The following is a 23,223-nucleotide window of genomic DNA, read 5'->3' as shown; positions in this document are numbered from 1 at the left end:
CCCAGGTACTGCAGGTGATAAAACTCATTTTTCCCTAAAGAGACAGCTAAAAAGTACCAGTTATACATTTATGAAGTACCAGCAATCAAAATTATGGATTTTCTAAAAGGTTTTTAACTACTTTTATTGAAAGGAAAATCGCTGTCTCAGACTTTTGTGACACTACTGCTAATAATAAATTTTACCATTTAGACATGGCCATAATATGGTAGACAGTGTCAATAAAAGTATGGAACAAAGATGATGTCTGTCTTTTAAGTAATGCCTTCTAATTACATGCCGGAAATGAACAGGGAAATACTTCAGCTAACTAATGGCTCTTAAAGTGTAACAACACACGACAGTGTGCCCAGTGTGGCCTAGATGTGCTCCACACACACACACACACACTTCCACGTCAAACCAGCGACTTCACTAAATGCCCAAAACATGTCCTTCAGAACCTACCAGAAAATGGCTCATTTAATTTACATGTCTAACTAAAATCTGTTTGTTGAAAAAAAAAAATGTGTTCAAATGGCATTTGCTTGTTTTTCAGCAAAGTTATGGCACTGGGCATGTTGTCCTTGGCAAACTTGTGCGAACTTCTCTAATATTCTGTCCATCACTAGAGGGCAGTGTGGTATTTAGGCCACTCTGACCCCTGCGGGTGCTTGTGAAAGGTCTTGAACTCCACAACAATATCAGAAAGGTACAAGGGGAGTCCTACGATGGAGGGAAGGGAAAAAAACAATGTAGTACCCAACTTAAATTTTCCGAAAAAATCGAAACAAGAAAAATAAGTCCAAAAAGTCAAAATCATTGAAATGCACAGCTCCTTTGCGATGCTCAGAGACTTGTCACCTTGGAGCTGATGCAAAAGTTTCCTTCCAGATTCCTTGAGATTTCGACGCTGGGGCTGCCATCTGACTGCATCCAGCCGCGATGATAGATGGCTATTCCCTCCACAGCCGCTGGAACCTCCCGCACTAACTAGAGGTAATTTCATTGCAGAATGTTCGGGCAAGCAAGCCGAGAGCCACAGAATGGGTTTGAAACAATTTATGATATCCGGCCTCCTTCGACATGTATTAGCATATACCTGGTTTCTTTAACATACACTTTGTTTTTCCAAAACCACAAACACAGTTGCTGGAATTTCATGTGGAAGTGCTTAAGGGGCTGAAAGTTAACACCTTTGTGATCCGTGCAGCCTCACGGTGGCTGTTAAACAAAAGCCTCTTTGTGGAGGCTTTCTTGAAATGTTTTCTTAACATGTTCCAAGTAGTTTTAGGCAGGGAACTAAAGTAAACAAGATGTTACCATGATAAAAACACTTGTGAAAACATTACAGGGTGCACTTCGTAGTTTCTTTCATATAAAAACTCTTCACAGTTTTGGAAAAGTAAAATTGCCCGAAAAAAAATAATTTTTTTTTAAAGCCAAGTTAGCAATGAAACATGCTGCAGTGTCTACGCCGCCAGCCCTTTGGACAGGGTCAGAGTTCCATCTCTGGACATTTTCTTTCAACATCATTCCCTCCATGGCTTTTAGTAGAACACATATAAAATTTATTTTGGCTGGAATAAATTATAACATCTGACTGCCATGTAAAGGAATCTGTGTTTTGTTTTGCAAGGCCCTTTCCTTCGTGAGAAAAAAAAAAAAAAAAAAACCAAAGGGGGAAAAATACTTTTTCAAATGGAATACTAATCAAGGATAGAAATTATAACTTTTATTTAAAAAAACTTAAAAGGTGATGGAAAACACTCATCCCACGCACAGGAGAGTCCCTGGCACTTGTGCAGCCATGGGTCTGAGCCTGATTTTACATGTGCACTTCAAAATGGGAAAATGTGGTCATGCTTTAACCCTCAACCCCACTCCCCACCTTGCAAATATGTGGCAGGAGTCTTAAAAAACACAAAACAAACAAAAAACCTGCCTCTGGTAGGGAGAGGGCTGGAGCAGCAGCCAGCCCCAGTGGAGCTGGAGGACACGGGCTTGTTTTTGTCTGTTATCAGAGGATTCCAAGCAATGCAGGCAGGGCTGGGCGATTTCATTAGAGTTAGCAGGAGCACCTGCTGGTATCAGTTTGCGCTAACAAACACAGCAGTCACATGATGACCTAGGGTTGATAGATTAAAAAATATATATATCAACACTAAAACTGCAACTTGTTTTGAGAAGAAACAGGGAAATAAATGCATACAATAGACTGAGCATCTGCTGTTCCTGATAAAGTGTCCCTCTGTGGGCTGTGAGGAAAAGACAACAGGATGGTTATCTGTGTGGTATTTATCTTTGAAATCAAGGGCCCTGTGGTGGACCTCACCTTGGGAACAAACCCTGCAGCAGGATCACAGAAAAGTGTCACATCTCTGGTTTCGATTTACCAATACTTAGGATATTTCGTCCTCGGGAGGAAAAAAAATAGGCCTTGGTTTTAGACCCACGAGTCCCCCTCTTTCCTATGTCTTCACCCCACTGTTAACAGTGGCAATGCCTTGACAAATGGGATTTTATTCTGGAGAACTGGTCTCAGGCTCTCTAACCATCACATCTCACTACCTGGCACAGCAGAAGACAGGAGGAAAATCCCTCTCCCTTCCTATGAAGCCCTGTTACACACGCTCATGCGCGGCTTACAGACGCTACGGACTGGCTCAAGGAGCACACTGCTCCCGGGGCTTACCAACCCACTCTCCAACCCTGCACTACCCAATCTGCCTTTCTCCAACATTTGCTTCTCCGCAGCCTGCGATGCGCCACCTCTGGCCAGGCAGGGTAGTGCAGCTATTGAGAACAAGTGCATCCTCCAGTCAGATTGGCTCAGCTGGGATGTCGCCGCATCTCTCAGCAGCCTCCCGGTGCGCCCTCGGTTCCAGCTGCATGCTGGGATTAATGCTTCAGCGTGTTATCACGAGTAAGCAGGCTTGAGGATCGGGATGGTTAACACATGGCAAGTACTTGGAGGTGGGGAGAGCAAAATCAGAAACGAGGAAGGAAATGAGTGGGGGCAAGGCCTGTCCAGCAACGCCTCACTCCAGATCGAAGCACCGTTGCATTTTACTGAGTGCGAGTCCAAGTCCCACTGGGGTCCTTGTGAAATCACTTCCCAAGGAGAGAGAGGACTGAAGCAGGATCCAGGAAAGAGACACCTTCAGAACCTACACATCCCATGCTCTGAGAACTCAGGGCTGAGCGATCCCTGCGATGCCTGGGACCCCACAACGACATCACTCCAAGAAGCCATGTGGCTTTCAGCTGAACCACGGAGGGTCTGCGAGGCTCTTGGAGAGAGGATTTCCCTGAAGTTGATCCGATTTCCCTACAGACTAAGGAGGGCCACGGGAGAGGTGAGTCTGTGAGACAATGAACTTGCTTCCTACCGTATTATGCAATCTCCTGGATCCTGAAAACAGGGATTTCTTCTTAGAAACGCTATTAGAAAAAGGGGGGGGGCATTCTCAATTTATCCTATTCAGCAATCCATGTGTGTACCTCAGGAAAGCACCAGGAGAACTTCGTGTTCTAGGCATTTTTTCTCTCTTTGCAGGTTTACAAAGCTTGTTTTTATTTTCTGGAGCCAAGCACTCCCACCCTGGCCACCACGCAGTCCCTGCTCTGGAGGTGGTGTGGGAGGGAAGCCTGTATACTCATTGTGATTGCCTCAAAGCCGGAGCTCGCCACTCAGTCTGGGCCAATGCCAGTCTGCCCGGGGCTTTTTCCAGAACTACTGGAAGAGACCTTCACTATGGGATTCATCCACTTGTGGGCACATAAGCTTTTCAGTTTCATCTGGAAAGAACCTTACAACTTGCCAACAAGACTGACGACACATACAAGTCAATACACAGATACTAGGAAGAACCAAGCAAGCGTTTCAGGTTAGCAGTAGGCATTCCCATTCCGGCAGTGCACACAGGCTGAGAACAAGTCATGTCACCTGCAAAGCCACGATGAATGACGGCTGGACCCTCACAGCCAGACTGCCGACAGACTAGGAGACAAACGGGCTTTCTCAAGGAAATCAAGCTCTGCCTCCATTCTAAGCATTTCTAGACTCTTCTCTAGAAAGAGGTCTGAAGTTAGGTTTTTCCCTTCCAGTGTCTGACTGTTCATCTAATGAACGCATTGACGATTTCAGGAGTGCTACAGTAAAGCTACTTGGACCATAAATAAGAGTTGTTAAATGGGTCTGATATGGAAAATAATGTCCTTTCCCTTGGACAATAAAATGGAGACAGGTCACCAAGAATGCAGATGCGGCTTCAAAGTTCTAGAGACTTTATAAAGAAAAATCAGATTTATCGAGGCTCATTAGCCATTCCACGGATGAAGGAAATCAGCACCAATACACTTGCTCAAACCTAGCCCTGGAGCAGAAGCAGCCACACTTGAACATGGTTTCCAGAGTCCCTTTCTCACTCACGACCAGAGCATGATCGGGAAACTGCCAGCGGGCCAGTTACCGGGGATTTATGACACCCAGGCCCAGGAACACTAACCTGCCCTAACCGTAGGAACGTGGCAGAGCCTCGCTGCTCTTACCCGGCATAACTCGGAAGTCACTGACTACATCATCCCTCTGCAGCAAAAGACTGAAGACAGACATCTCTGAAACGGATTCATTCACAGCCTTCCATTCAAGAATCGAAACACTCTGTCTGGTCGTTACAATGTATGTATCCCAGACCCACAGAGACAGACACAGGAGCTGTTCTTGTATAAAAGCCACACAAAAGCGGGAGACCAGCCCAGAAATCAGACCCCCTATTTCACTGGGGATTGAGAGAGAGAGAAAAGCTAGAGCCCTCCACCCCCAGGAGGCACGTGGAGAGCCATCATTCAGGCCCGGACAGGTGGACAGCACGAAAAAGGCCAATTGGGCAGTCTGCATCCCAAATCCGGGGTGCTTGGGTTCAAGACCCAACCCTCCACTTGTGACCCAGCTTCCAGCCGAGGCACACTCCGGGAGGTAAAAGTGAGGGCTCAGAAACTTGGGTCCCTGCCAGCCATGTGGGAGACCTAGAGTGAGATCCAGGCCCCTGGCTGCAGCCTGGGCTAGCCCTGCCTACTGGAGGCATCCGGGGTGTGAACCAGAGAATGGGAGAACTCTCCTGATCCGTCGTTCTGCCTTTCAAATAAATTGACAATAACATTTTTTTTAAAAAGAGACACAATCATACGCCTAGTTGCACATTAAAAACACATGTGTACATCTCTGTTATATACTTACAAAGTATAATGCAATATATTCAATTCGTATGTCAATGGTTAACGCTATTATGAATACATTTATGTATGGAGATAGACTACTAAAATTACAGACCCCAGTGGGCTAACCCAACATTTAGTCATACAATAACCATAAAAACTAAACTTTGTCCTTCCTGTCGGGAGAAGAAATTCAACAAAAGTAACCAACAACATGTAAGGAAGGAAGGCACGACTCAAACTAGTATTACTTGTTCAGCATCCACTTTTATCTGTGAAGTCACTCACATGGCACCAAAGAAAGGGCCCACTCACGCAGGGGACACTATCCACTCAACAGCACTGTACAGTCACAGGTGGGAGAGCGGTCAGTGATGTGAGATAAGGAGGGACATGAAGCAAGTAGGAACTGAACTGCTGAACTTTTAACACTAGGAGACATTTTACGGAATCACTGTCAATCTGAAGAATGGGTACACAGGACCTCTTGTTAACAGTGCTGTGGGCCTGGTTCCTATTGCAGAACAATCTCCAACAGCCCTTGTACCTTTTCCCACGACAGAGGGAGAGAAGCCGCCCTCCCGGAGGCCACTCTGACGTCTGGGGTCTGAGCCTCTGCCTCCGAAAGGACTTAAGAAGCACATGTAAGCACAAATATGGACAGCGGGGAAGGCGATGGCTACAGGAACAGCAAAAACAGAATCGAATCCTTCTTACTTTAGAAACGACTGGAAGTCTTCACACACTGCTTCACAGCCTGGCCACTTGCACACGCCGTGTCCATACAGAGGGTGGCTATGCGGGTGCTCCTCGTGGGACAAACTGCAAGAAAAAGCAAGACAAGGGAGTGAGCCTTCCGCCAAGAACCAGCACCCCAGGCCGCCGAGGCAGCCTCGCAGCCCAGGGGGAACGGGACAGCCCTCCCACCATCCTTTCCCATGGAATTCACTAATTCCGTACTGATTCAAACAACAACAACAAATGCTAAATCAGACTGTTCTATTCTAGATCTCTTCAGGTCCAGCTGCCTTAACATTAGAAACACACATGTATGTGTGACAGGTATTTGACAGGCTTTTGTTCAATGCAAAACTCTCTATGTCAACTAGACTAGAGAAAGCCATTCTTTAAACAGCTGGAGCTGACCTAAGCTAGTGAACAGGACACAAACTGCACGTGACTTCGAGATCTCACCGCTCCTTCCACCCATGACACATTTTTTTCCTCCTCCCTGAGCCCAGAAACTGATTTTGCAAAATCAGAGTAATTTCTTTTCACAATTTTATCCAGCAAACAGTACAATTAAACCCAGAATAACAACAAAATAATCTAAGACAAAGAGAGCTAATTTTTTTATTTGCCTCAAAAAATAAAGCTATTATAATGGCAGAAGATGATAGTGTTAAAATTGTGGACACTGTGAGAGAGAAAGCTGGTGTGAACAAGAAGGGGTTAATCCTCCAGTGGGCTTCCAATCAATACGTAATGATTTGGCCGCACAGATCCAAGTCATGGGGTGCTTTGATCCGCGCCACGTGGTGCTTGGGGAAGGGGATCTGCTGCACTCGCTCACGCACCGTGTTCTCCAGTCTTTTCTCTTGTAGGTTTCTGTATCCAGACACCTTTCAGACAAATTCTTTTTACAGTCGTTTCCATAACCTTACATTCCATCAAACAGAAATGTAAAACTAACATTTGGAGTTCTGCTCCGTACTCCAGCACATTCCCTTCGTGGGAAGGGCTGTTGCGCAACGTACTCTGCAGCCTGCCTTTAACCTCGAGCCCTGTGAAGCGTGACCACACACTCACAGGTGCACACACTCACAGGTGCACACACACAGGTGCACACACTCACAGGTACACACACACACACACACAGAAGCCAGCATTTTACACTGTCATCGGGACGTGGGTCCGCAGAGCTCATCGATTTGCATTCTCACAGCACGTGTGCGCAAGCGCCACTTATCCCTGACTTACAATTAATCCACAGTGAACAGAGCGTGGCCATTCAGACTAACGAGCATGAGCAGCAAACACACGCACAGAACTGGCTCTTATCAAAGATCATAACCTGTGAATGATTTTGCTAGGGATCTTTTTTGAAAATAACAAGCCATGTGAACCAAAAAAAAAAAAAAAAAAGCAAGAAAAATCTGTAAACAGAGAAAGATCACTTGTGAAAAGGAAAGATACCTCCAATCAAGAACAGAACAGCCAAGAAACTAAGACAGCTACACTGAAAGAAACTCATGAAGCCCAACAACAAAAGCACATTCTCCAGGCAGCTGAGGGTAGAATTTCATCAGATTCAAGGAACAAAATCACTACCTATTCATGATCATCTTCAGATGCACTAATGAATAAAGCAGACATGATTCAAAAGTAGAATTTTTTTGAAAAAATGATTACAAATGAAAGATTCCTTCAATAGTACCAGAATTCTCAGATATTCTGAGACAGGAGGAAGTCATTTAAAAAGAAAACTACCCAGAACTTAAAAAGAAAAAAAAAAAAAAACCTTGATCTTCTTAATTTTCTCTGCTATATTTTGAAAGATTATTTATAACTGCCATACTTGTTGTGGCAAATACTGAAAAGCATAAAATTCCCTCAATGACGACACACATACAATTGACAAACGAAGGTATGAGGCCGCCTACCATTTTTTACATTCAAACTAATTTTGTAAATAATGTCTTAATGTTTCCAACTCTTTGTTCAAAACCGTACTCCTTGGCACCTGAGCTCCACCATGTACCATCCAGCTCTGGGTCCCCTCCAGAACTCAACCAACCCCTCTGCTAGCATGGACATCAAAACTCCCTTTGGATTTCTGGCTTTTGTGAATGTTAGAAACAGAGTCGATCAGGCTAACCATTCCAGCAGAAGTCTACCTGAGGAAATGGCTAGAGAAACTGAGTCACTCAATTAAACAGTACTAGCAACTGAAACTCACCATGAATCCAATACCAAGTTACACTTGAGAAATGTTTCCAATTCAGTCCATCCATGGCCACTATGTGTCATTTTAGGTCATTCAGGAGAATGACCCAGACAGGTTACAAAATTATTATCACTAATTAAGAATCGTAAATGGCATTTGCAAAATAGATTGTGAGGAGGAATAAAATGTACATGACTGGACATGACGTCCACCATTCCTACTCCTGCTTTCCTGGTTAACTTACTCGCAAAGGATCCAAGGCCTAAATCAAAATGACTTTCCCTCAGGGCAGCATTCTGGCACAGCAGGTGAAGCCACCGCCAATGACAGGACACTGCTTCATGCCCTGCTTACTTCACTTCTGATCCACCTTCCTGCTGAGGCGCCTGGGAATACAATAACAGACGACCCAAGCGCTTGGGCCCCTGCACCCCTGCTGGAAATCTGGAGGAAGTTCCTGGCTCCTGGCCTTGGCTCGGTCCAAAGCCTTTGTGGCCATCTGTGAAGTGATAGAAGATCTTTCTCCTACTCTGCCACTCTAATACATTAGCAATCTTGAAAAAAATTACTTTCCTTTAGGAATTTATTTTTAGTTCCATTTTGTATCCTCACTTCAAGGGTTTAGTTTGTCTTGTTTTTATTTATCTGAAAGGCAGAGTTACAGAAAGAGAGGAAGGGATCAAGACATCTTCCATCTGCTGGTTCACTCCCCAATGGGCTGCAACAATCAAGTAGGTCAGGCCAAACCTAGCAGCCAAGAGCTTCCATTCGGGTCTTCCACATGGGTGCAGGGACCCAAGCACTTGGGCCATCTTCCACTGCTTTCCCAGACAGATTAGCAGACAGCTGGATCAGAAGTGAGGCAGCTGGGACTAGAACTGGTGCCCCCGTGTGATGCAGACTCTGCTGCAGGCCATGGATTAATCCACTGAGACATAGCACCAGCCCCGGTCACTTCCAAGGTAAGTACAGATGGCAGCTCACTCCATCCTTAGAGGACAACCAGTTATGCCCGCATCTAACAGAGCCCACTCAGGCACACATTCAGACCGCGGCAAGAACAGCACTCCATGTTATGAATAATACACTCCTGTTGTAAAAGTTCCCCCAACACTGAATCGGCTACTAAACAAAGCACACTCCCCACAGCACCCCAAGGAACTTCTGCCTCCTGCCCCAGACACCACTTTCCACATTCCAGTACTTCCTGCCTGTGCACCTCGCTTCTGATGCACTGCTACCCTCAAACGGACGCTTACCAAATGGACTCTGCAACGAGGCACTGTGAAACATACCCGTGTCTGCTACAAGGTGCCCGACTCTGGAAGAAAGACGGACAGGCTGGCAGGCAGCCTGGACACAGCAGCTCTGGGAAGAGTGGTAAGGACCTGTAGCAGCTGCTACCCCACCGAGGGGAGGCCGCCAGGGGAGGGCTGCTGGGCACCTGCCCTGGCACCTCAGCACTTCAAAATCTTGTAAGGTTTTCATTTGGCATATTATGGGAATTTTTCTGCTGTTAGCCATCATTAACTGTTTTGTTCACACACACACACACATGTATAGTGGGGGGTGGGGGGTAGACGGGCTTCGCAGGACTAGGTTTTCAGACTGCCGTTTGTGGTGACAGTGGCCTCGCGGAAGGCACATGGCCACCGCACGTGCGGCGGAGGCTCGCTGCTGGCCTCTGAGTCATACTGTAGAAGCCTCAGCAGACTGCACCAGCTGCACCTCTGAATGGAAGCGGCTCTGTGTCATCACTAACGTGGAACACGTATTTATATTCCTCCTGCCTTTGGGTCGTGCCAAGAGGGACAAGAACGGAAATAAAAAATGAGAAAAATACTGTTTTTTTTTTTTTTAAACTTGAATTCATTTAGAAGCACATTTACAGAATGAAGGATGGTGGGGAAGCGTCCGTGTGAGCAGCTGACAGCGGCCCCATCAGCTGCCCAAGGGGAACTCACCCGGACCACTGCTGAATGGAGACCGCCCTGGTCTTCCAGGGAAGCAAACACACACGCACCAAAATTAAGCTCTTCAAAATGCAGGTCTCTTTGTTTAATAAAGTGGTTTCTGCTCTAACCTCCCAGAGGGAACACTTCTGGGGGCCTGGGACCACTCCCACACACTCAGCGCCTCACGGGGAGATGAGCTCAACCAACATCAGGCTAACCGTGACGCACGAGCCAGCAACTGTATTGTCTCCCTTCTAGTGAGGATGCGTGAATCGGTGTTCGTCTACAAAAAGATCTTGTAGGTTAAGACCAGAAATACTCAAAGCCACGAAAAAAATTAATAAAGATGCCTTCTATCGTTTTTGTTCTGAATCTGAAGCAGGTTTAAACTTCTCTCGATAATCTTTGATGTAAAAATTAAGTGTAATAGGGCCCGGCGGCATGGCCTACCAGCTAAAGTCCTCGCCTTGAAAGCCCTGGAATCCCATATGGGCACCGGTTCTAATCCCAGCAGCTCCACTTCCCATCCAGCTCCCTGCTTGTGGCCTGGGAAGGCAGTCGAGGACGGCCCAAAGCTTTGGGACACTGCACCCGTGTGGGAGACCCGGAAGAGGTTCCTGGTTCCCGGCTTCGGATCGGCTCGGATCGGTGCGCACCGGCCGTTGCGGCTCACTTGGGGAGTGAAACATCGGACGGAAGATCTTCCTATCTGTCTCTCCTTCTCTCTGTATATCCGGCTTTCCAATAATAATAAAATCTTTTAAGTGTAATAGTAACACAAGGGTGGTGATAGTATTCCAGGCGAGAAAGAACCAGCTTGCTATGGGGAGCAGCACTGCACACAATCTGTCGCAAACACAGCAGATACCCAGCAGTGTGCGGGGCTACTGTCATGGCCACGGTCAGCGGACAGCTCGGTGACTTCTTCGACGTCAGAGTACGCGAACTCGAGTCAGCACCTAACGGGGATGGGGACTGAACTGGTAACCTGTCCGCAAACATGCCTCACCCCAAGCTGGAAGCCAGAATGATGAATTCACCTGTTCAAAGCAAGGACAACTCTTCCAGCCTCCTGTCTGTTGTCTTGAGTGATCTTTACCCGCCTAGATCTGTCCGCTAATTTCCCCTGTGGCAACCAGGAGGAGAGGAATCTTTGGAGGCGATGAGGAGTGTAGAGACGGCCCTGAATCCCAGACACATCCTGCCAACCCAAAGGCCTGGGCTTTTTCTGCCTGAAGGCCCATGCCCAGCTTGTCCTGGGCACTCACAGCTTCAGGCCTCTGGCCACCTTTCTCCACAGTTGGCTGTCATCTCCACTTTCTGAAATCTTATGCCTCCTTCTTTTGGAAATTTCTAGTTCATTTGTACAAAAGGTTACACCTGCACACACAAGCATTTATCCACCCCCTCCAGCCCCCAGATGTTTCAAAAACTATAATCTGTATTGTATTTTGCTGCCATGGTCTTTGCTAAAAGTTATTACAGAGAACTGTGTTGCGGGCCCAGTGTCCTAGTGTCTGAATCCTCGCCTTGTACGCATCTGGATCCCACATGGGTGCCAGTTCACACCCTAACTGTCCCACGACCCAACCAGCTCCCTTCTTGTGGCCTGGGAAAGCAGCTGAGGATGGATCAAAGCCTTGGTACCCTGGACCCATGTGGGAGACCCAGAAGAAACTCCTGGCTCCTGGCTTCGGATCAGCTCAGCTCCAGGCATTGTGGCCACTGGGAGTGAGCCAACGGGTGGAAGATCTTTTTCTCTGTCTCGCCTTCTCTCTATATATCTGCCTTTCCAATAAAAGTAAATACATCTTAAAAAAAAATTTTGGGGGGGCCTGGTGTGGTGGCCTAGTGGTTAAAGTCCTTGCGTGGAACTAGCCAGGATCCCATATGAGCGCTGGTCCTAATCCTGGCAGCTCTACTTCCCATCCAGCTCCCTGCCTGTGGCCTAGTAAAGCAGTAGAGGATAGCCCAAAGCCTTGGGATCCTGTACCTGCCTTGGAGACCCGGAGGAGGTTCCTGGCTCCTGACTTAGGATCGGCACAGCACCTGCTGTTGCGGTCACGTGGGGAGTGAATCATTGGACAGAAGATCTTCCTCTCTGTCTCTCCTCCTCTATGTATATCTGACTTTGCAATACAAAATAAACAAATCTTTAAAAAAAATTTGGGGGTCTTACTGTTAATACTCAAAATCATGGAGTATTAAAATTTTTACTGGGTTCCATTTCAACTATCATTAAACTGGCTCATTTAAAGTCTGTATGTCGACAGTTTCCAAATATGCACAGTCACGTGCCATGACCACAGCTTCATTTTGGAATGCTGGCACCCCTCAAAAACCAGAAATCCTGAACCTACCAGTAATCATGCCCCACTTCCTCCCAACCCCCAGCTCTGCCAATCACTGACTAACCTTGTCCCCAGAGATTTGCCTGTTAAAGACATGTAAATGGAGTCCTCCACTGCGTCTCTCGTGCGGCTGGCTCCTTTCACACAGGGAATGTTCTCTGAGGTTCATTCATTCATGCTGGACAGAGTGGGTTACCAGTGCTTCATTTTTTTTTTTTTTTTTTACGGCTGAGGATGAAGTCTTCAAAAAGCTCCCAGAGGGGCAGAAGTTTCACCTGGCTATTGAGTTGCCTGTATCCCACATCAGAGTACCTGGATTCAATTCCTGACTCCAGCTTCTGGTCATTCTAGAACCTGGCAAAGTAATAGGTCGCTTTCCCATCCCATGTGAGATCTGGATTGAGTTGCAGTTCCTGACTCCCATCCCTGCCCTAGCCTGGCCATTTGGGGATGCCAGTGAATCAGAGCTCGTTCTCTGTCAAACAAACAAAAAATAAATTTATCTTGATAAGCCTTGATAAGTTGAAGTTCAATGCAATTGCAACACAAGAATAGTGATAGTGTTTCAGATGAGAAAGAACCAGCTTGCTATGGAAAGTAGCCACAGTACAGACAGATACGTAACAAACACAGCAGATACTCGGCGTGGTGTAAGGCTGTCGTTGTCACTGGTATTTTTACAGAACAGCTTTATGATATGTTTTCAAGTAGGGGCACTGGGTCAGGTGGGAACTCTACGGTGAACACTTGCAGGAGGTGCCAGACTACTTTCCAAAGGGGCGGACTGTTTTCACCTGCATGGTTAAGATGGTCCAGCTTCCCCACATCCTTGTCAACACTTATTGCTCCATGTCTTTATTTCAGCCATCCTCACCGACGGGAAGGGCCTGCTCCTCATGCTTTGATCTGCTTGTCTCTAATCTGATGTTGAACATATTTTACAATGCCCATTGGCCATTTTCTACACAGAAATGCCCATTTAAGACCCATGTCTATTTTAATTGGGCTGCCTTATCACTGAGTTGAAAGGGCACAATGCAATCTACATATGTATCTATCTATATTGTATCAGTCGTAAGATATAGAATCACACCTTTTTTGTGTCATTTTAATACCTGCTTGAAGCTCCAAAGTTTTGTGCTTTTTATGTTTGAGAGGTAGAAAGGGAGGGAGGGATGGAGGGAGAGCCATGAGGAGCAAAGCAAGAAGTTCCATCCACTGGTTGCCTTTGCACACACCCAGAATGGCCAAGGCTGGGCTGGGAGCCAGCATCTCAATCCAGGTCTCCCACATGGGTGACGGGGACTCAACTGCTTGAACTCACACCCAGTGCCTCTCAGTGTGCGTTAGCAGAAAGCTGGGATCAGCAACGAAGCTGAGATTTGAACCCTGGCATTCCAGAGCAGGATGTACGCATCCCCATCAATGTCTTAATCACCACGCGAAACACCTGCCTCAGACAAAGGCTTTTAAATTTGATGAATTTGTTTAAAGATTTTTTTTTTTACTTGAAATGTAATTCTTACAGACAGGAGAGACAGAGCAAGAAATTTTCCATCTGCTGCCTTACCCCCAGAATGGCCACAAAGGCCACAGCTGAGTGGATCCAAAGCCAAGAACCAGAAGGGCACAGGGGCCCAAGGACTTGGGCCATCCTCCATTGCTTTACCAGGCCATAAGAAGGCAGACAGACTGGAAGCAGAGCAGCCAGGACTAGAACTGGTGCTCACATGGGATGCCAGTGGGCGTTAGTCTGCCGAGCCACTGCGTTGGCCCTGTGTTTATTTTTCTTTAATTTTGTAATTATGTAATGTTCATTCATTCATTCATCTGAGAGGCAGATCAAGAGATAGTGCACATACAATTAACAGACGGGGTGTTAGCATCTGCTAGTTCAGTTCTCACATCCCTGCACCAGGGTGGAAATCCAGTTTCCCACGTGGGTGGCAGGACCACGGCACTTGAGTCATCAACACTGCCTCTCACGGTCAAACCCGAGGACTAAGCTGCCGACACAGGTGTCTTCACCGACTTCTCAGCTACCAGGCCACCTTCCTGCCCCTCATTCTACTTTTGAATCCAAGGCAATAAAGATTCATCATTAAGTTGCCTACTAAGAATTTTTCAGCCCGCGGCACACTGTAAACTGATTGCAACATGTGATGTGAGGTAGGGGTCCAATGTTGTCCCAGCTACATTTGATGAGGAAACAACTGTATCCCTAATGAACTGTTTAGCATTTCTGTCACACAGACTGAACATACAGGGAAGCTTTGGGATAGTTTCAAAATTCTCACTTCCCCTAGGTTTCTTCCCCCAACATACAGCTCATATTCTCAAAGGAATCAGCAGTTAAATTTTTTTTTAAAGACTTATTCATTTTTTTATTACAGCCAGATATACAGAGAGGAGGAGAGACAGAGAGGAAGATCTTCCGTCCGATGTTTCACTCCCCAAGTGAGCCGCAACGGCCGGTGCGCGCCGATCCGAAGCCAGGAACCTGGAACCTCTTCCGGGTCTCCCACGCGGGTGCAGTGTCCCAATGCATTGGGCCGTCCTCGACTGCCTTCCCAGGCCACAAGCAGGGAGCTGGATGGGAAGTGGAGCTGCTGGGATTAGAACCGGCACCCATACGGGGTCCCGGGGCTTTCAAGGCGAGGACTTTAGCTGCTAGGCCACGCTGCCGGGCCCGGCAGTTAAATTTTAAGACAACTTTTACAATTACAGTAAACCAACTTAAGAAAACTTTGGAGCTTTGACAGGTGGGGGCAGAGATGATTATTTAATAAACATGAAACCCCAGCAGCTGAACTTTGTGAGGAAATAGAGGCTGGGGGCCAGCCGCCATCCCAGCTCCGTGACGCTCCTACGCAGAAGTCCCTTTAGGGATGTGTTAAATCGCTCCCGGCACTTCACTCACAAGTGGGGTCTAACTTTACTTTTCATGGATGCCCAGCACTATTTCTATATGCCAACCCCAAAAAAGCTGTTCCCTTACAACACAGTTTTAAGACTGTTACAGTTAAAAAAAAAAGTGTCTTGCATTAAACAGTAGTCCTAACGGGCAAGTCTCAAAGCTAGGCCCTGATATTTTAAAGGTTTCTCATTTATTCACTTAATACTTTACAACACATAAAAACAGTCCCACTCTGTCTCTTTTCTTCCTTCATTTTTGGGTCCTCATCATACTCCCTTGCCTGCTACTTTGCTACTGTGTCTCCTCTTCAAGGAGATGCCACGTGCCCCAACAGGGACTGCTCAGGTTTGCACATGGAGCCATCAACCTGAGGACACCCCAGCGATGACGCCACTACAGACAGACTCTGGCCTTGAAAGCACCACATCTCAGAAACCAGGATGCATTTGTGAAACACAAAAGAGTATGTCAAAAACTTACGGAAAGTTCGAATTAAAAGGTTAGTTTATTTTGGCACAAGAAAGCCTGATATTCATATATACAAGGGATCTTCAGATGTTCAAGAAGAATGTGTGTCACTAAAAAAACAAAAAAGTACACAGGATGACAATTTTTTTTTTTTTTGCACAAAATGAATACCTTTTAATTTCACTGTTCCGGGAGCTTTTGGAAATCCCCCTCATATGGTATGTGGGTTTGAATGAAACACAGCCATTAAAGAGGACACCAAACTCAAGGAGACAGCCTCGGTAACGGCTTCCACCTGTGCACATCTGTGCTAGGAAGAGCAGCAGTGCAGACCCCCAGCCCCAGGGGCAGGAGGCCGTAGGAGCCCTCCCCCGCCCACGGCAGTATGCTTCACATGTTTCTCCTACTACTGTCCCAGTCAGCTGCAAGGTCAGACGCGGTCGCTTGCAGACAACAGAAAGACAAGGTCAAGTTTCCACGTGTTCTCCACTGTCCCATCGAGGCTGGGGGGTGCGGAGGGGCGCAGCTCTTGCACCTGCCTGGGCCGGGACAGAGGAAGATGTGCAGAAACAGGAGACTGCACAGTGCCAGTGCTGCACCTGCTTTCCTGCACTCTGTAAAAGGGACCTCCTTTATCCGCCATGGAAGGCACCCCGAGGGGCAGACGTACCTCTGCGGCACGCTCAGGGCTGGGCAACAAAGCACCCATCCAGTTCCTAGCACGCTGGCTTTCTGCTCACTGCACAACACCCCATCCCACCTGTGTATTAACCGCGTAACTGCAAGTCGGTTGACAGTGGGTTCTGTAATCCCCCTAAAAAAGGGAAGGGTGCTTTGTCAAAGCCTATTAAAGGGCCCACCTTAGAGTGAATCAAGATGGATTCTCCGCCAACTGTAACACACACACACGTGCTTCTCGCTCCTTCTCTCACGCAGGGAATGCTTGACTCTCCTTCCCCACAACGCTCATCATCTCAATTTTCTGCTGCTTTTCAAATCAGGTTTAATTAGAGGATTTCACATTCCCTTGTGATATGATATTCATGAGCAAAACTTGCAATTGGAGTGACTGTGAATTAGTCTATTAAGTGCCAGATTGGTGCTTTTAAACAATGACGGAGATTATTGTTATTATCCGTGCTCAATGTTGTGCCTTGAGATGTGAGGACAACCTTCTACCTTCCCTAACTCCGCATCCAAGACAGCCGCGACCAACAGGACCACGGCGGGTGTTTTTCTGGTGGTGTTTTTTTTCCTTCCTTTCTTTCTTGAACTGAGAAGTATCCTGAAAAAAAGACTGGGTGGGTGGCTGTACAGTGGCCCTTGGGTGCTGTCGACCATCAGCAACGGGATTGGGAAATACATCCCTTGTCCCTTGCTCTCCTGGCGCCAGATGCGGGCTTGTGAATGCCGGAGAGGGTTTTGACAGGACATCAACTCTCCACAACTTCTCAGGAGTAACTTTCCATGAAACTTGTGGAAGTTAATCAATTATCAAAAACATTTCAGAAAAGTGCAGTAACAGGTATATGTCAACAGGCCCAAAACGGGACACGGCATGCGGATGTCTCCAAACCACTGACTGGACCCAAGATATGCAGCCTCCCCATTTCATCACTAACTCTGAGGGAGTGCTTCTCAAACTTCCTGACAAATGGAGTGATTCTGTTCCTCTACCTTGATGAGAAACAAAATGATTGTGTCTTTGTTGTTGTTTAACTTTTAAATCCTTTTTTAAAAGATTTACTTATTTTTTATTGCAAAGTCAGATAAAAGGAGAGAAGGAGAGACAGAGAGGAAGATCTTCCATCCACTGGTTCACAAGTAACCGCAATGGCCAGTCTGCGCCGATCCTAAGCCAGGAGCTAGGAACTTTCTCCAGGTGTCCCACGCGGGTGCAGGGTCCCAAGGCTTTGGGCCGTCCTCGACTGCTTTCCCAGGCCACAAGCAGGGAGCTGGATGGGAAGTGGAGCTGCTGGGATTAGGACCAGCGCTCATATGGGATCCTGGCGAGTTCCAGGCGAGGACTTTAACCCTAGGCCACCAAACCGGGTCCTAACCTTTAACTCCTTTTAACAGAGAGACTGTGATGCACTGGTTCTAGGGTGGGACCCAGGATCACAACTGGAAGACAAAGATCCCAGGACCTTGCTCTGCCTCCCACCTAAAAGCGACTATGATTACAGGTGCACTCATGGATGCTCCACTTTACTCACTACAGGTCAAGAAAAAAGATACGGAAGGTTAAACAGGCAAAAGGGGGGCACTGGGCAATTTCATTAACAGCTTCAAACTCATAAAATTTGCTGGTTGGCTCACAGTTATTGAGGAAGTGTAAGGATTTTAGACTTATTAATTGATTATACTCACACACAGTTGACAGATAAGGCTGAAGGAAGCTATCACAGGTCAAGGTCACCTTCCCTCTTTCACACACCACCTTTCCACTGTTAGCATGGAGCTGCTGGGTCGCTCCGTCAGCACTGGCTTACTGGCTAAGGCACTAACCAAGGCCAGCTCAGTGGAAACCGCAGTCCAGGGGTCTGACAGCACCCACAACACACAGTCACCATCCTATACCTGCGCTTTAAGAATCCTCTGGGCCTGGTTTACAGCTCTACACCTATAAGCAGGGGACGTTTGTGCAGAAAGGCAGGGTCTGAATGATTTTTTTTCTTAGGGAAAGTAAGGAGCAGTGCTGAACTCTTGTAGGAAAGCAGGTATACCACGAAAGCAAGTGTTTTAATGTACTTGGTCAAGGAACAGACCCTCTGTCAAATCAAGGATTCCCATCAAAATCCACTCTGAAAGACACTGCCGCATGTAGTGGGCACCAAGGCAATGCCAAGAGAAGCAAGAATGCAAATCTTCTTTTCTTTCTTTTTTGTACACAAAATATCAGTATATCTAGCAGCTTAAGATTTTTTTATACATATAATAAATCCTTTTACTTAAAAATGACTTGACTATAGGACCTGGGGCAAGAGCCTAGTGGCTGTAGTCCTCCCCATGTATGCGCTGGAATCCCATAAGAGTGACAGTTTGTGTCCTGGCTGCTCCACTTCCCATCCAGCTCCCTGCTTGTGGCCTGAGAAAACAGCAGAGGACGGCTCAAAGCCTCGGGACCCTACACCCACGTGAAAGACCCAGAAGTTCCTGGCTCCTGGCTTCAGGTTGGCTCTAGCTGTTGTGGCCACTTGGGGAATGAATCAGTAGGTGGAAGATCTTTCTCTCTGTACCTCTTTCTTTCTAGTTTCCAATAAAAACTAAATCTCCAAGAAAAAAAAAATGACTTGATTTGATTATAAATGAAATCAGATAAGAGACCAAGAGGGGAAAAACCCTCGGTATACCTAGGTCCATGCACAAGTGTCTGAGCAGTGGCAAACCCAGAGCTCTTGAGTTTTCTCTCCAGGAGCAGTGGCTGCGGCTGGACTCACTTTCAGGATGGACAATGCACCCTGAGGCAAGTCTGTAAAGACAGGCTCTTGCCCCAGAGGCATCCTGAACTTAGGAGACCAAGACTTGCAGTGGCCCCAAAGCACAGGTGTTCTGGGGACCAGGGCTTGGGATCTTGGGGTGTCTTACTGTGTACGCTATGCAACCCTAGCAGTTGGCTGCCTTACTCAATGTTAATAACATGAGGCTGGGATTCATGGCAGGTAGTGAGTCTGGTGGCCACTTTCATCACCAACCCCCTTTCACTAACCTGCCCTCTTCCCTTTTCCCGACTCCTGCGTGAAAGGCAGGAGGACGTGGCAGGGAGGGATAACAGAGCAGAGCAGAGGAGCGATGGTTGGAGGCCGCCTGCTACACTCAAACCACAACAAAATCACAAACACAGAACAGTCAATGACAGAGGCAGAATGTCTGTGTTTGCAAGGTGCTAAGTGAAGGAATAAATAAAGGAAAAGAACAAGAAGAGGCAGAGGTCCAGCGTTAGTCATGGATGCCAGTCAAGACTAATCTGAGTTTGCAACCAAGAGTTGACCACTGGCAACAGCAACACTGAGATCTTGCTAAGAAAACAGGGTGCTTTCCAAAGACTGGTGTGAGCAACTGGGTCAACACAGGCACAGGGACCACTAATCCACAAGCTATTAACGCCATTAGGCCAGCGTTCCCATTATGTCAGCACAAAGGTGTTTGCACTGGTGAATCACAAGGTCTATGTGGAACCCTGCCCGTGTTAGAGGAATCAACAATACCCAGAAAACCAGAGAGAATTAACAGCAAGTTCCAATATTCATTCGTCCTTTACTTCTCCTTGTTCTCTACGAGTCAGTGTACTACCTTCAAGAGTTACCTGGGACTCCAGAAGCCCCAAAAAATCACACATCTGGACCACACAACAGAGCAGGAGGGCAAGGGGTGACTGGGCGGATGATGGGAAATGGCCCCATACCCTAAGGCACCTGCGGTTACATTTTCCTATAATCACTCCCTACTTTCTAAATTACTTTGATTTCCCTGTAGTGGAAGATGCTTCACTGACGGTCCCTGGATTAAGCTCTTCTCTGCCATTATGTCAGCAGATGTTAATACGCATCTACTCCAGGATCATCTCATTCCATTACTTGATCACAGTCTCTAAAGTCAGATGCACATGATCCACGCATGGGTGAGAATATTAAAATTTGCATATGCTTAGCTTAGGATAACATCAGAGCTTCTAATGAATATATATACATATGTTTATGTTCATGAAGGGCAATGTCAAAAACCCCATATAAAATAAACATCAAAAGGTAAGTTAAAGGAAAGACGTCTGTGGTTAAGATACCCAATGCTCCCACACTGGAATACCTGCACTTGGTATGTGTCTCTGTGTCCTCATTCCAGCTTGCTTCTGATGTAAACCCAGGAGGTGGCAGGTGACTGCTCAAGTGACTGGGTTCCTGCCACCCCTGTGGGAGACGCGACCCAGCGGCCAGCCTGCAGCTTCATCCCTGGAGCTGCAGGTGTTTAGGAAATGAACCAGTAATGGGAGCACTCCCTCTGCCTCTCGAATTAAGAAGCATGAGTTTAAAGGTAAATTTGCTTGGGTCCAATTTGGAAGTCCATGCAGTTATTTCATAATACCCATCTCCCGCAAATTTTTTTAAAGATTTAATTATTTTGGGCCCGGCGGCGTGGTCTAGCGGCTAAAGTCCTCGCCTTGAAAGCCCCGGGATCCCATATGGGCGCCGGTTCTAATCCCGGCAGCTCCACTTCCCATCCAGCTCCCTGCTTGTGGCCTGGGAAAGCAGTCGAGGACGGCCCAATGCATTGGGACCCTGCACCCGCGTGGGAGACCCGGAAGAGGTTCCTGGTCCAGGCATCGGATTGGCGCGTACCGGCCCGTTGCGGCTCACTTGGGGAGTGAAACATCGGATGGAAGATCTTCCTCTCTGTCTCTCCTCCTCTCTGTGTATCCGGCTTTCCAATAATAATAATAATAAAAAAAATCTTTAAAAAAAAAAAGATTTAATTATTTTAATTGTAAAGGCTGATCAGTTTTATGGAGAGAGAGAGAGAGAGAGAGAGAGAGAGAGAGAGAAAGATCTTCCATCTACTGGTTCACTTCCCAAATGGTCACAATGGCTGGAGGTGAGCGGATCCGAAGCCAGGAGACAGGAGCTGCTTCTACTGCTCTACGTCCCCCACTGCTGGCCACAAGCAGGGAGCTGGGTGGGAAGTGGAGCAGCCGGGATACACAGTGGCACCTATATGGGAATCCTGGCACTTGGCAAGGTGAGGATTTAGTCTTTGAACCTTGGCATGAGGCCCTCCTCACAAGTTTTTAGATGTAATCTCTTAAATATTTCTCACTTCTTAAACAGCCATAGCCAATATATTAAACATATATTACTGATTAATACATGGAATCTTTTTAAGAAGAACTGGGTTTCACCAAACAGCTTATGTTAGAACAGAATCTTGAAGAATTTTTCCCCTCTGAAACAGGAAGTTTGAGCAAAAAACCCAGGTTTTCCTAGAGGAGCAGTCAAGATCTTGGTCACTCTGAGTTTTGACAGAGGAAGACACTGCAGCCTAGACACAGCTGTTGGGGCTGTGGGTTCCAGGCAGCGGCTCTCAGAACACAATCCCTGGATTTGCAATTTCCAGACCCAGAAACACAAGGGGTGCAGCCCAGCGACCCGATGTTCCCATCACTCCCCTGGGGGACTGTGAACCACTCATCCCGGGACCCACGCGTGTTTTCTTTTTGGCAACAGCTGCAGGAGGGACACGGGACTGCCAACTCTCCTGACAGCAGGTGCCCCTATACCACAGGAGCAAATCCTTAATTATTCGTAAGAGCCTCTTAACCTTGACATTTCCTTTGACTCTTCCATCCAGCATCTGCAACCCAGCACCCACTGCAGGGCAGGCTGGTTGTGCCCCATCCCGGGGACATGGCTCCCGACACGATGGATGCAACGTTCCTTTGAGGCAGCTCGCTGGAGTCAACGCTGTCCCCCATGACCCTTTGATGGTGCACAAATCCCCACAACGGATCACATGGGCTGCCAGGATTCCCTCCTAGGAAGAACTCAACCAGTCGCCCTGTAATTCCCAAACCACGCAGAGTTAGTGTCTGATGAATACTCCATAAGTGAGGTCTGAATGAAAATATCTAAACACCACACTAGCTAGGACTCCTGAGCCCCTACTGCTGCCAGCAACCACAATACATAGCAAGCCTTGTGACCCTCATGGTTTTTTCTCAGAGGCAAGGCCTGACACACCAGGATTGAGTATGAAGCTGGCAGCGTACTAAACCATGTCCCAGCTTTACAGTCCACAGTGAATGGCACTGCTGAACTCCACGGCCACCGCCCACTGCCCGGGGGATGGCCCGGACATGACCGAGCCAGTACTCCCGGCCTCTGCCTCGAGGCCTTGACTGGAGAGGTTTTGCCACACAACTGATCCAAATAACCTTGGCTTTATCTAGTACCACTTAGCTCCTTCCCTGCTTCTCCACCCCCAGAACCTGACTCTTACAGTATCACTGCCTTCCCTAGTTGTCCGCACCTGCACTGAGAGCACTCCATGCAGGCAGCCTTGGTCTCCCCAGCTCACAGCAATCACACATACACAGAGCCTAGGTCAGCACCTGCCTGGGCTGGGAGCTGGCTAAACAAGCCGAGCACTGCCCGGTGACCCACTTTGCGGAAGAACCCATTCTGTGGGGGTGTTGTTGAACCCTAGATGACATCTCATTTATTCTTGTTGAGTTTCTTTCTATTCCTGTCTTTACCAACCTCTAATTTATTCAAACGCCACTGGATTATTCCAGCTCTTGGTGTCAATTTTTTTCTAATTAAAGTAAACTGCCATTTATTTCTCACACTGATCTTTAACATGAGACATCTTGTTCTTGTCTTAAATATGACTCAT

General features: G+C 47.2%; 1 protein-coding gene across 10 annotated transcripts in view; it reads right to left on the bottom strand.

Moving 5' to 3' along the window:
• The window catches only part of FOXP1 (forkhead box P1), a 500,423-nt gene that overhangs the window by 48,140 nt on the left and 429,060 nt on the right, over positions 1 to 23,223 (bottom strand). For all 10 annotated transcript variants that reach the window (XM_004581618.2, XM_058678860.1, XM_004581620.2 and 7 more), the window contains one exon: positions 5,917 to 6,021. In XM_004581618.2, coding sequence (XP_004581675.2) covers positions 5,917 to 6,021 — 105 coding nt within the window. The remainder of the gene's footprint in view (positions 1 to 5,916; positions 6,022 to 23,223) is intronic.

The sequence above is a fragment of the Ochotona princeps genome, chromosome 21, assembly GCF_030435755.1.
Source record: "Ochotona princeps isolate mOchPri1 chromosome 21, mOchPri1.hap1, whole genome shotgun sequence".
NCBI lineage: Eukaryota > Metazoa > Chordata > Mammalia > Lagomorpha > Ochotonidae > Ochotona > Ochotona princeps.
Note: the sequence above shows the minus strand (reverse complement) of the source record. Positions and strands in the feature narration are given on the sequence as shown.